We start from the raw sequence: 14,683 nt of genomic DNA on the forward strand, positions 1-14,683 counted from the left end.
TTTTCATTTTATTGACACTGTCTTTATTTACATTTAGCCTTCAAATTCTAATCTGCAGCATAATAAATTGCTAAATGCAACAGAATCGAAGCCGACTGTATGTGCAGGGAGGATATGCAGGGATGTATGAATGACTATTCAGTCAGTAATATTAGCCTGAGAGATGGCATGCAGATGCATTATTCAAGCTTTCTTATGCAATTATTATAAATGGCTGCATAGATTTTTCCCCCCCAACAAGTATAAAGGTTAAAATTATATAATTGTATAAACAATGCTCTAATAAAGTATTAAGAGCTCTGTTCTAAATGCTGAGTTATCATTGGAGTCATGGATATTGTAGCAGGTGTAGTCACAGTGTGGCCAAAAAGTGAAGGAAGAAGTCACTGTTGTTATATTATTTATATATAATACAGTTACAGGAGAATGCTATCAATATTCTTATTGTCAACATATTCCACAAAAAATCCAAAGCAACCCAAACTTGTTCCTGCACAAAACCAATTTGTTGCTATTTTGATGGGGAAAGAAAAAAACAGCTCACTAATATACACGTTGTTTTTATGAAATCAGTTTTTTAAAGAGCCTAAATACTTTTGCTAAAACAGGTAGGCCCTATAGTTTTAGTGAACATTACTCAAACAAGAGCAAGTGTTTCTGTTGGGGACTATTTTCAGCTGCGGATTTGGGGCTCTATCAAGTATTTATGGCAGCCCATGTTCATCATAATGCAAGAACATGTGGCTCGTTGATGTGCTTTTAATTGCTCTTTGACAACAACTGAGGTCTGTGGCACAGAGGAACAAGCTATGTCACGCTTGACAACAGAGGCCATACTTGTTTGTAGGACCAAGTGATAACAAGGGAGATATCACACCTCTTGAGAGAGAATGCCACTTAAGTGCGGTGCTCATTTAAGTTTTACTGGTCCCCTTTAAATGGTCTCGTTCCAACTAAATGCATGCAGTTGTCCCTGCTTGTGTTCATTTTTGCAGCTGTGTGACTAGTGAGGGTTTGGTTAGATGACCATGGTCTTTTGATACATCTGTGTGAGTGTGTGTGTGTGCCTCCATGTGTATGTGAGTGTATATATATATATATATATATATATATATATATATATACATACATATATGTGTGTATGTACAGCAGTATTTGAATATGCACGAGGTATGTGTGTGAAGGTGCCCTTCCCTCGGCCTGTGGGTGTATGTGACTGTAGAAGCTTTTAATGTTCACACCTTGTCAGAAATCTTCCAGTTACCGCACTGACATGATGCACACACACAAGCATGTAGAGGACGCATGTCATGGGCTACTAAACAAAATTTGACAGAGGGAGGAGGGGGGAGAGAGAGGGTGTAGAAGAGGAAATGGAGGAGGAGGGAGGGGGGCTGTCTCATAATTCTCGCTTCCTCTCTCTAATCCTCCCCTTCTCTCCTTTTCTCCCCTTCTCCCTCTCACTGTCTCTCAGAAGCATAGAGAATCAGTTTTAATGGTTTGTCAAATAATGCCTTTCTCCCCCACAGTGGATTGGTGATGCAGTGTTTGTGTTAGCTGTGCGTGCGTGTATTTGTGTGTGTTTGTGTGTGTGAGTGTGTTTGTGTGTGTGTGTGTTTTAAAGGGAAGCTTGCCCTACTTTAGCCCAGTGGTTTTCTCTGTTGATATTGCCCATAGCGCTGGATTATACGCTTTTCAATGTGGTCAAACACACACATTCACACTCACAAAACAATACACACACTCATGACACATACACTCACAAAACAATGCAAACGAACAAAACATGCACACACACACAGACACTGGGAGAACAAACGTATGTATGTAGGTATTGTAGAATTGTACACCCATACATAAACACATGCAGACACACACACAAACATATATGTCCGGCAGTGAGTCGTGGTGTACATTACATAGATGTTAAGGTTTTCTCACTAGCAGCATTTAAATTATAGCCTTAGGGAAGTGCCTTCGTTGGGTTATTTTGTGTATGTGTCTTAGTTAATTTGACATTATAACACTGCATCATATTATATTATATAATAAACTGTACAGTATGTGTGTTTGTGTGTACATCATAGTATGTCTGGATTAACAATTTCTTATGTCAATAACTGTGTTCACACTCACTGAGCCATGTTTTCTGTCTGTTTTGCGTCGCTAGTTTTGTGTGATTATTTTTGTGCTTGTGACTTAAGGCTAGTCATGACCAAGAGTGTGAAATTGATGTAATAGTGTGTGTGTGGAGTCAAGGTTGAAGCTCCTTCCTGTGTGTTGTGTGTGTGTGTGTGTGTGTGTGTGTGTGTGTGTGTGTGTGTGTGTGTGTGTGTGTGTGTGTGCGCGCGCCTGTAAGTGTGTGATGGATATAGCAATATATTTCAAGTAGCGTATATGTGTATTTTATGTGTGGCATTTGTGTGCACGTGTGTGTGTATGTGTGTAACAGTAATGGTTGTTCACCTGTCAGCACTTTGATGGATGGTTCCTTATAGCCTGACTATACTGTACTACAAAATGACAGAGATAGAGAGAGTGTGGTGAGCTAGAGAGTCAGAGGGATAAAGGGAAAAGAGACTGAAGCAGACAGATGAGTAGAAAGAGATGAGCGAGAGTGAAAAATAAAAGGTCAGTTTGATGATGCATTTATCTAACTGTCCTGTGTTTGCCTGCATATTGTCCCAAATGTCCAAAAGTTGATGAATCCTGGTTCTATTAATCAAGTTTTAATCTTAGTTCAGTTCAGTTGATTCCACCCATTGACAGATCAGATACAGTGTGTCATTTAGACTGATGTACTGTACAGCTGAAATGTCTTAGTGGGTGTTCAAACCAAAAAACAACTGCCGTAAAAAAAAAAAAAACGAAATAAAGGAAGAATTACAGACTTCTTTAGACATTAGTGCTGCATTTTTCGCTAAGTACTGATGTTGGTCTGAACATTGCCTTAACTGCAAGAATTTGGAAAAGTATTAATGGAACTTTTTCTTTCTTTAATTTTTTTTTTTTTTACTACCATTGGTACAATATACTATAAACTCCAAAGTAGAGATACACTAAAAAATTTTTGGCAATTTTTCTGTGACAGCCATTGGAGATGAATCTTTATTATCCAGATAATTTAATCACAATCTCTCTATCTTTTAAAAAAAAAAAATGGATCAGCAGATTTGCCAAGAGCCCCTATGTCTGGCACATATCCGTAACTCACATTCACAACTTTTAGCTTTGCTTTTTTGTTTTTGTTCCAAGTGTCCCACATTACTGATGGAAGAGAGCCAATGTCAGGCTTTGGGCCAGTTTTCATTTTAGTTTTCCACCACTGCCATGTGCACCAGTGATTTGTGTACATACAATGTGTGAGTTTGACAGAGTTTGAGATGGAGAGACTCGTGTTTGTCATTTAGTTGCTGTTTTTTTTTTTTTGCCCTTTATTAGATAGCATACAGTAGGGAGCTGATAGGAATTGAGAGAAACATTATGATTACATGGTCAGCAACTGAAATCCCAATGTCCCCAGCACACACTAATAAAATACTGTATATTTTTAGGAAAAATATTTCCTCAAACTGTTGTATGGACCTGATTTCTTGAAAGTTTTAGAAATGGGGGCATATACTGTACATGCCATTTGGAAGACAAATGATTATGTTTTTCTGATCATGAAGTTAAAATGGCCAATAAAAAACAAATCAGATACGAGAGCAAAGGCATAAACATTGTCTTTTTGGCCCATGGTAAGATTGGTTATGTGATGAATACACAAATGTCAACACATAGACACGTGGCATTTAAGTCTTAATTTCTTGCGGTGAGTCTACTTTCCTTTTTCTCAATTTCTCAATTATAATCATTAGTGTTTTCTTGCCATTGCAATAACTGCTGTGTGCTGGTATGTGCAAATCAGCCAATGCTGACTGACAGATGCATGTTATTTAACCTAGTTGTTTCTGACAGTGCAACACTGTATGAGATTCAGGAGGTGGTAAGTGTGTGAAGTGCACCTCTATAGATTTGTAAAGTTGAAAGTACATTAGTCTGAATGGACCCAGAGCCTTGGCTAAAAGCCAGCAGTCAGGTTATCCACAAACCTTTGCTGATGCTGCTGTTACTTGGCACAATGGGCTTTTCTTAAGTGTAGTTAGACCTCTGTTGCTACATTTGAACTTTGTATGCCTCCAGATTATGACTAGCTGAAGTTCCACAGTTTTTTAGGGTTTTTTGTGATATGGACCCTGATACCTACTGTAGAAGTTGCTTGGCAGATGAAGGACAAAACAGACTTTGAGTTAATGTGAAATGTTTGCTTATGTATTAACTGGACAAAATATGTCAACAACAGGGCTTCATATCATATGGTTGGTCACTAGAAATACAGTAGCTGCTCTGTTTATGGTCCAGTGACTAAATTTTCTTCCTTATCTTGCCATCTAGGAGAAAATCAGTGTTTTTATCACAGGGGACTCCCTTTCATAACCTCATTGTTTCAACCTGAGATCCCCATTCAATAAAACATCATCTTGTTAGGGCCCACTTGAAGCAACCAGTGACCCCTGTTTGTGCCAGATTCACAGTTAGAAAAACACCGGTCTACGACCATTTGAGAAGTGGATGAATGCCAGCTGCCTACTCACAACATCCTGCTGCCCTGCTCCTGTTCCTTAAAACAGCTCAGACAAATTGGTCCTTCGGGGATTTTGTGGAGGTTTTTTGTACCTATTGTGACCTAAAGTTTCGGGGACTTTTCTCAATAATTGCCAAACTATTTGCATTTTTAATGCAGGCTATTTTTGCAATATAATTGCAATAATTGCAAATAAGTGCAAATTGCAAGTCAGGGAAAAAACAGAGACTTGAGGCAGCATTTATTACATTCAATGGGAATGTGATTTGTACCAAAACTGTTACTCTGTGGCATTAGAAAGAGACATATATAATGATTTCCTGTGATAATTAGCATACTGCAAATAACAGCAATCACAAATACTGTTCATCTTTTGAATTTTCTGACAAGAAAGTTCAAAGTAAAGGAAATGCTGCACTTAGGCGCCAGTCTTGATAAATATACCTTCAACTCAGCACAACAAACACTGAAAGAAATACTAATTTTGGAACTATCTTTCTTAATCATATAGTTTGATGTAAAATATCCAAATTTATTTTTGACCTTGGCCTTGTGTTCATCTGTATACCATTTAAGGCTTATGATAAAAGGTATAATAATGCAGATTAAATGAAACACAGAGTTCCCTAATGTCCTTGTTTGTGTCAAATCAAAATAAAGCTCATTGTCCTCCTCCTTAATTATCCACCATTTCATTATTTTTAAAAGCTCTGCTTAGAAAATGTTGATTGTTGTTTTGAAAGACTTAAAGAGACATACATTACATTGTTTAGTACAGTTTGGTAATGTGGAAATTTCATGTAGAAAAATTGAATTTTACAATTTTTGTGGTTGATATATGCAGTGATTATTTCAATTGCTTCAGTTTCACACTTGTATAAACACATTAACGCACACAAACACACACAGGCCTCCATAGGGATCCTACTCTGGTAGACAGACATCTTAGCCGACACCATTGGCATGGGTGGGATTTCTGGTTTAAATATAAGGCAATGGCTCAGCAGGGGGCTGCTTCAGGACACCAGAGAATCAGTCGGGTTCTTACCCTCTGATCGCACACATCAAATGACACCCACTGGCACGTTGACTGCACTGTCAAAGTGCCCTTGAGCAAGTCACTCAACTCCTCACTACACTGTAGCAGTGCTGCCACATAGATCTGTGTGATCTTGTGGGTACCTCTCACTTCCTGTGTTTTTTTTTCTTGTTTGTGTGTGTGTGAGTGTGTATGTGTGAGTGAGTTAATGTATCAAAATGGGTAACATACACTCCCAGAGGCAAAATAACTGTAATTCCTCTTCACAATAAGATTTGTTTGTCTGCATGAAATGTGTTCAAACCTGTGAAACAAATCTCTACCCTAGCTACTTTTCTTCTTTTCTCTTCTCTTCTCTTCTCTTCTCTTCTCTTCTCTTCTCTTCTCTTCTCCTCCAAAAACAGTTAAAAGAAACAGCATTAAACATCTCAGTTATGCTTTAAAACCAGTCTTTAAAAAACAGAAAGCTTAAGGCTACAGTGGCTAGCCTTGGGTAGACTGTCAAATTGTTCCATAGCCAGGGGCCTACAATTAAGCCAGAGAACTAATTATCCATGAATACAACTTAATATCTTCTTTAACTGCTTCACATATTGTGGTTAGAAAATAAGACATTTACCACATTATTTTGTTTTTCAAATTGTCACTGTTGGCTTTAAATCTCATACGTATATCCAAAACCAACCTCCCTGTGTTTAGTTTAAGCCCAATGAATTTTTAAAAAAATCTTCCAGTGGGGTTTGAAAGTTTGGGTTACAAGAATTTCAGATGAGTACAGTAATATATATTAAGTGTTAAAACACAGAGAAACTAAAAAAGGAAAAATGCCTATCTTGCCTAAAGGTGTACTCTCCTTTTTTTTTTTTTTTTTTTACTTCAGCAGCACATGGAGAAAAAAGAAGCTCTGGGTGGTTTGTGTATCCCTATCTGGCCTCACAAATTTAAAAAAATCCACAACCATGTTGTCAGTGATTTACACTACCACTGTTTACAGAGTTTTACCACAATGTTTTCCCCAACATACCGTCTACAGTTTGTAAAGGAAACACTGCCAACCAAGCCTATAATTTAAAACAAATCTCCCAAAAACCCTACTTAATAACACTGTCTGTGTCTTCATCCTGTTTTCTTACATTTGTTCATGTTAGCAAAAATCTTCCCCACCAAAAAAAAATAAATTTGGTTATCTTTTCCGATTTATTAACCTCTTTTCAAGATTTCTTCCATCATATGCTCACTGCCTGTCTTTCTCTTTCCATCTCTCTCTTAGTCTCTGTTTTCTCGTCAACAGGCGCTTCTTGTCCATTTACTCCAAGCTGAGTTGTGTCACTGACTGACTATACCGCCGGACAGAGTTAAAAAATGGATTACACTCCCAGACTGACGGGTTGAAACAAATAGTTTCAGCCAGGGATATACATCTACTGTACCAATGTGAGGTGTAACTAGTGTTGGCAAGAAGAAGCCAAATGCTCTGCTGGACTATGGTGGAAAAGAATAATATTTGTTTTGATTTTACATTGGTCTTGTCTCTGGTTTGTGTGTGACAGATTGTTTTTCTAGATGTGAGAGCCAGTAGATATATGAGTAACCAAAGATATAAATTGTTACTATCTGTCAGAATAGTTAGCTTCTCTGGGAAAAATAAAGTAGTTCTTATATTCCAGTGGACATCCATGTAGTTTTACATTAGATGAGTGGACTCTGTATGCGTTTCATAGCTCCAAAAGCCATGGGTTTTACAAGGCCCATATTAATTAAAATTCAAGCTCAAGTTTTACAATGGCAGTAGAGTGTTGTAAAGGTCTTTCAACAGTCTGAGGAACTGAACTGAATGATTTTTAGGGCACAGAAATGGAATATTTAGAAAGCCGTGACAAGGGTAGTGAAAATCTGGTCTATTTTTTCCCATTTCATTTAGACCCCTTATTCTAAACCCATGAGCTTCCCATCTATTTTTCCAGCTTCATCAGAGCATTCGGAGGTCAAGCGCCTCAGTCAAACACATTAAAACGGTCATTGAATAAGTCTCTTCTTTACTTGTCCTGTCAGGATTTCCCCTGATGTCTGGTAGATTTCAACCTACAAAAGTCTGTTCACAAGCCTTTTTTTTTTTTTTTTTTTTTTTTACCTTTGAGGTGTTAAAATTCCCCGGCTGCCAACATCACTCTTGACTTGACTTTGTTAAGGTGTGATGGATACAGGTTCTCTCTGGTCAGTATCAACATACTGTAAGTCCTCACAGAGGAGAGATGAGGGATCAACATTTAAACATCAGTCGTTCAATACAACATTAATTTAGAGACAGTAGTATATTTACTATTAACAAATGAGACCACCAACATGAAGACCAGCACCCTCTGCAGGTCTTTCATGTATGTTAGCAGATTTGATTTTACAGGCCACCATCAATGCTTAATGGCAAAAATTTGCTTTGTGGTACAAACCTGATAGAGGGGACTGTTATTGTATTGTATTGTACAGTATGGAAAGTAAAAACAAAGGTTGTACTTACTGAATAATACATTTATGTTTTTGAAATTGGTTCATCTGCTATTTGCCGCTTATCCCATCTGAAATGAAACAAGGCCTGTGAGCTAGTCCTGGTAGTCGACTCAAGTCCACTGTCGAACGAACACAGCTCTTCTCACTGCAAAATATATCTATCAGACTCTGTCTGCTGCCACATCACTCCCCTGACTCCTATAGCATTTGAAAGCCCCACTTCCACCAATGGATCCAGCTGGAGGCTCTGAGTCTACCTTCTCCTCAGGGGGAAGTTAGTATCGTCGTTCCCCACTCCCTCCTTGGTTACGTCTTGTGGGGAGCGACAAGGTCAGAGCCTAGATACCAAACATCAACGCTGTGCATATTCTGCATTCACATTTAATCTATTCCGTTTGAGTTGGCTGACTGAAATACAGTGAGAAAGCTGTTTGAAACAACTCATCAGGCTCTGATCTAGACGTGTACATTTTCAGATAAAAAAGGCAACATTAAATTGGATTGCTTTCAATAACTTTTACTGAAATTATTGAACAAGGAGTGTGGTAAAGCAAATAATCAGTATGTGTGACAATAAAAAGTTAAATAACAACTTCACAATCCCATCTGTGAACGCCATTGCAACAAGACTGTAACTGGATAACTGGACTCTAAAATGCACCTGGTATTTTTGTTAATAAATGTGCAGTGGTACTCTGTTCTCAGCCTGAGTGCTGTTGAGATAGAAACCAACCTGGTTCTTAGACGTCTATTCTTAGCTAAACAACCCATTATTCACAATAATACTATCAACTCTTATTGCACTGACTCATTTGAATAAAAGCTCTCATCTGTTTTCTTCCCTCTTTTTCCACCTTTGTGCTGTCAAGGGTTTGTTATTTCAGGTTCACCAGCTTCAAGGGGGATAAGGTATCACTGGCTAATTGTAATACATGGGTGAAATGCGGTTGTAGCCAAGGGAGAATATTATTGCTAAATGAGTTTTTAGTAGGCATCACTGCTTTATAATACAGTATCATGGCACAAACAGCAGCTGCACGTAGCTGAGCCTTTCCACAAAGACAAGTCACTAAATCAAGAATTATATTCTCGCAATTAGATGTACCAGTAAATGTTACATGTTTCTTACCAAAAATTTCTACCTGTCTTTATTGAGTTGCACCTCACATTGTGCCTTTTGTGTTCTAATGTTTTCCTGAATGAACGTATTATTAAGTGGTCACGTTTGGGCCACAGCTGAATTTGGAGCTATTGAACACGTATGTTCTAAACAGTTAGGGGGTCACTGATTCCACGTTAGAAATCTCAATTTTGAAGTATTCCCAGCTGTATTTTCCAGCTGTCACTTTGTTCCTGAAAATCTTACATACAGCTTTACCAAGATCTCTTAGGTCTCCGTTATCATATGTATAAATCTGAAATGCTGCCAAACTGCGCAAGCTGCAATCTTTTGAGGGACTAACTTGTTTAAACTAATGCCAAGGTTTTTCTCTCTGTCTAATCTGTGGAAGTGTGGTCATGTGATGATAATGAAAATAACTCTGATGCTGATACCATGGTATGCCTTATTAATGCCATACCATCCAATCTAAACAGTAAAATTAGCATATATAATGGTCTGTCAACACGAGTCATGCCAACAGTCTGTTGGACTGGCAGGCAGAGCGAGAGATAGACTGTTAAACAGGCAGATACATATGGGCAGTCAGACAGATGGATGAAGCAACAGAAAGGCACACAGGCAAGCTGGCTGGTTGGTTGGTTGACTGTAAAGCCCGGCTGGCCGGAATCACTGAGTGGCTGTCTGATTACATAAGCTGGTTGACTGGTTGGACAGTTGACTGATTCGATAAACAGTCACGAATTCTAAACCCGGCTCACTTATTTTTGTATAAATGGCAAACAGCCGTAGGATCAGTGTGCTGGCCTGATTGGGAGGGAAGCAAGATGGAAGGAGAGCAGAGAAAGTGGGGGGAGAGAGAGACAGTAAGAGAGAGAGACAGAGAGAGAGAGAGGGAGAGAGAGAGAGAGAGAGGGAGAGTTAGAAAGGGATATAGAATCGTGCCATTCCATCAGCACAGTGACAGCAAGACGATTACTACTCATTACCTAACTGACTAACTGACTCACTGACAATCTTGGCTGTGTGTGCGTGTGCGTGCATGTGTGTGTGTGCATGTGAATGATTTCTCATCTGTCTCTTGGTCACGCCTCCATTTAAAACACAAATCACAGCACCACTTTATTCCCAGAGACAGGCAGATAGAAAAAAGGGGATGATGATGCTCGTGTTTGGGTTTACTCAATGTGTTGTGCCTAAGGGTGTACATTTTACAGTGCTAATAATGATTCATAACATTTAAGATGTGTATAAATGGAATATTTTAATGGGACATATTTTTTCAATCAATACATGATTAATTATTAAACTTGTTTAAAATAAATCTTAATTTTGGTCAATGTCGGAGCTTGCTGAAAACCATAACAAACAGTTTTACATCTTCACTTATCAGTAGCAGCCATGGTAGCTCCACAATGCAGCCAGTACCTTCTTGGTCAATAGAAGTCCCATATGTACCTGCCAATTTCTCTAAATCGCTGATGAGTGTCAAAAAGTGCCACTGGCCCAGAGCAAAAATGCCCTTTAAAGTTCTTCTGTCCAAGAAATTAAAAATGAAGCAGCAAAGCTTGCTCTCAATAATTAGTTATACCCATTTCACTTTGTTCACATTTTATTTGTTGACTGGTGAAATATTCATGTGAGAATGCAACTGCTTTTCCCTGTGGGCCACCAAGGTGATTTATTTGAGCCTGTGACCAGGCAATTCTCTTTCGGGGTGAGAAAATAGATGGTGCACTGAAAATGCAGCACATAGCCTGAAAAAGTAGACAATGTCACACTACCAGCAAAAGAATTGTCAATCCCATGCAATTTACAGAGTCATAAAAAAATATATGTTAAAAAGCTCAAAAAAGATGAGATAGGTGTAAGGTTTTATGTAAATGTGACACAAACTAGCACATATTAGGAACAGAAAAAAAGAAAATTAACAACACCTAAAGGCAGCAGAGCATACACTTCTTCTTATCCTTGCCATAGCAATTTGCTCTTACGATTAGTTTGCAATCATTTCCCATTAAAAAACACAGCGATAGCAGAAAGCTAACTGTAAGTTAGCTATCATTACCTGTATTGGCAGAACTTTTGCACCAGCACTAAGCATTATGTCAGTCAACCACTCTGTCCTCATTTAATGACGAATGCAACATTAGGGATAAACAAGCTTTGTGTTGCTATGACATTCATGAACCCAATACATATTTAGCTAAAAACAAAAAAATAGCTGAATTGCACTCACTCAGGACTACAACCGAAAATACTTGAAAAAGCTACTGGATTGAATATGTTAATAAACTTATTTTGTTATTTTCTTTTCTTTTATAGCAAAGGTTGGAAAAGAGGGGAATAGCTAGTGTTCCACTGTGGTCAAATAACCTGCAATTGGGAGCACTGATTTTAAGCCTCTAGGAGGAGTGTCAATACACAATATGTGTATTGACTGTCGGTTGTATCACCATAACATACCAACAAGCATATATGTGTACAGCGATAAGTATGTGTACAGCTACGATATTAAATAATGTGATTTTCTTTGAAATGACTCTTTCGTCAATAATAATAATAATACAAAAGCATAAGTGGGTTTATTGTAATTTCTGTAAAAATATCAAGCAACTACAGAAGCACAAGCATTTGTAATTAACACAAGTTAACAAATCATCAGCTTAAATATTCAGTTTTATAGTATAATGAATAAAAATAATCATAGGTTTCACTGGGTGTTTCTTAAGTTTGCTCACAGAAATTGCAAGACTATTAGTATGTCCAACCCTCTATTGGTATGAACAGTGCATAACATTTAAATAGCCTAGCCACAGGGACCTGAATGCTCATTCTCAAAAAGTATCTAAAAACTCAAATAACCCAAAAGTTTGATCATTGGTTCAATGCATACAATTGACCAAAAAAAAGAAAAAGAAGTGCCAGATGCTATTGTGGCTACTGCTCTTCTTCCTCACTTGTTTCTCTTTTTTCTCCTCTCATCACAAACCTTATGCCCCTCTCCGTTTCGTCCTTTCTCAATTTCTTCTGTCTCCTCTCTTCCCTCCATCTCTCTTTCTGTTTGTAGCTTTTCATATGCTCCATTCATCCGTTCTTGTCTGTCCTTTGTGTCCTTGCTCTGAGGCCAGAGAATTAAAATTATTCATTTTTCAACCTTCTCTGTTTTCACTGTCCTCTGTGTTTTACTGTCTTTTTTGTCAATCCACCTTTCTTCTTCTTTCTCCAACCCCTTATTCATGTCTGCCTCTTTTCCACTTTATCACTTTCATTCTCACCTTTTTTGTGTTACCCCAGCCCACCTCTCTGTTGATCTAGTTGGCCTTTCAAATGATGAAAAACAAGGTGTATACAATAAACCAATAATACGGAAAACAGACTCATTGTCATCACTGCTTTGATTATGCTAGCACTTGAATCCTGTTGTCATGCCTGTTTTTATTTTTCCCTTTATTTTTCCCTCTATTCGAGTTCTCTTTGGTTTTGCCTCTTCTCACCTTTCATTCTTGCATAATTTTGTGCATCATGAACCAAGGAAAACTGATTGTGTCCTAACTTGTCCTCCAATCACTGTGTCCTAATTTAGATATACTTTATCAAGAGCTACTCTAACACTGCATTACAGCTTGCTTGCTTTCATGGACACTCAAAAGTAAAATAGTGTCAGTTCATGCTTTTTAATTTCCTGCTCTGCTTGTAATAACAGTAAGATAAAATGTGGCACAAGAAAAATGTACATGTAAAATTATACATAGCATAAATCAAAATAATAATTGAAAAACAATGAAAAAGCATTTATAAAAATATAATCTGTACATAAATTACAATACCGTTACATAGAAATCCGCTAAATTTAAACTTAAAGTTTTATTACCCATCCATCCGTACATCCTTTTGCCACTGCATATTCACATCTGGGTGGCAGCAGGTTAAGCAAGGTAACCCAGACGTCCTTCTCCTCAGCCACATTCTGCCGCTCTTCCTGGGGAATACCCAGGTTTTCCCAGACCAGATTTAATATATACTCCCTGGGCTCTTGGTCAGCCCCGAGGTGTTCTCCCAGTCAGACATGCCCAGAATACCTCCATAGGGACACATCCACAGGAATCCTGATCAGATGCGGAATCACCTCAACCGGCTCTTTTCACTGAGAAGAAGCAGTGGCTACCTTGCTTAACCCGCTGACACCCAGATGTGAATACGCAGTGGCAAAAGGATGTACGGATGGATGGATAATAAAACTTTAGGTTTGCTCAATTTGCTCTCAACCCACAGGGAGCAATCCACCATATCCAGCAGATCATTGCCTCAGACTTGGAGATGCCGAACCTCATACTGACCATTCACCCTCATTTGCAAACCATCCCAGAGTGAACAGGAGGTGACAGTTTGATAGAGCCAGCAAGGCTCCATGATCTGTAAAAGAAAACCAAAATTAACACTTCGCTTTTGGCTGTGTTATTCGTTCCTTCAGAAACCTCCCCTATTCTCCCCAAATTGTTTAACCATCACCTCTCAGTTAAGTCTCAAAAGGCTGTTTCAGCACAAGCTCAAGTGTAATCAAGAGCTCATCTTGCTTAATCAGAGTCAGACAACATCTGACTTTTTGTATCACATGTTGTGTCTGAGCTCACGACATGGTTCGTTAAGTTGGTCAGTGGTGTATCAAATATTTATTTTTAGAGAGTCGGAAATCCCTCTCTTCACTCTCTATTTTCTTCAATGGATTAGACAGCAGAAAACCTGAGAGTAGCACGGACTTGGAAAACAGAGAATGCCTTGGAGGAGTCAGAACTCAGGCCAGCAGGGTTCTTAACCATAACACCACCATCATTATAATTTAATGTAATATACTTACTTAATTTTCTATTTCAGGCTTTCAGTTTTGATGTTGCCCCATTGATTGCTTTCAGAAGTCAACATTCAACCTTCTTGCTGTGTTTGAGAGTATTGTTTTAAGCATTTCCTTGTGTTTTTCAGGTTGTCAGGATTCATGCTGCCCTCTCCTATAGTCAGCAGTGGATCTATATTGGCCTTGTGGTTTACCACAGACTTTGCTGTCAGTGCACAGGGCTTCAAAGCTGTATACGAAGGTAAGACCGTGTGCAAGTGTGCATAGTGATGTATGAATGCTGGTCATGATACACAGACAATTTCTGGGGCAATAGTGATGACAGATTTGACCTGCAAAGAGATTGAACCATGTTGGAAAATTTGTATGAATGACAGCACACCTTAAGGGACGACTAACCCAATATGCTACATAAAATAAAAATAAGGCTAGGCGTTACTGATTGTGATTATTGCTGACAAGCACATAAAGTATGCACAATAAGCTCTGTATTTAGAAATGATATTCAATTTATTATAAAGAATTCAAATGACAGGATGG

The 14,683-nt window shown here is 38.3% G+C and overlaps 1 protein-coding gene across 1 annotated transcript in view; it reads left to right on the forward strand.

The window, feature by feature from the left end:
* LOC120789161 (CUB and sushi domain-containing protein 1-like) overlaps positions 1-14,683 on the forward strand; it is a 298,034-nt gene that overhangs the window by 23,297 nt on the left and 260,054 nt on the right. Inside the window, exon 2 of the mRNA XM_040125711.1 lies at positions 14,272-14,384. Within this exon, the coding sequence (XP_039981645.1) occupies positions 14,272-14,384 (113 nt within the window). The remainder of the gene's footprint in view (positions 1-14,271; positions 14,385-14,683) is intronic.

This window comes from Xiphias gladius, chromosome 1, assembly GCF_016859285.1.
Source record: "Xiphias gladius isolate SHS-SW01 ecotype Sanya breed wild chromosome 1, ASM1685928v1, whole genome shotgun sequence".
In the NCBI taxonomy this organism is placed as follows: Eukaryota; Metazoa; Chordata; class Actinopteri; order Istiophoriformes; family Xiphiidae; genus Xiphias; species Xiphias gladius.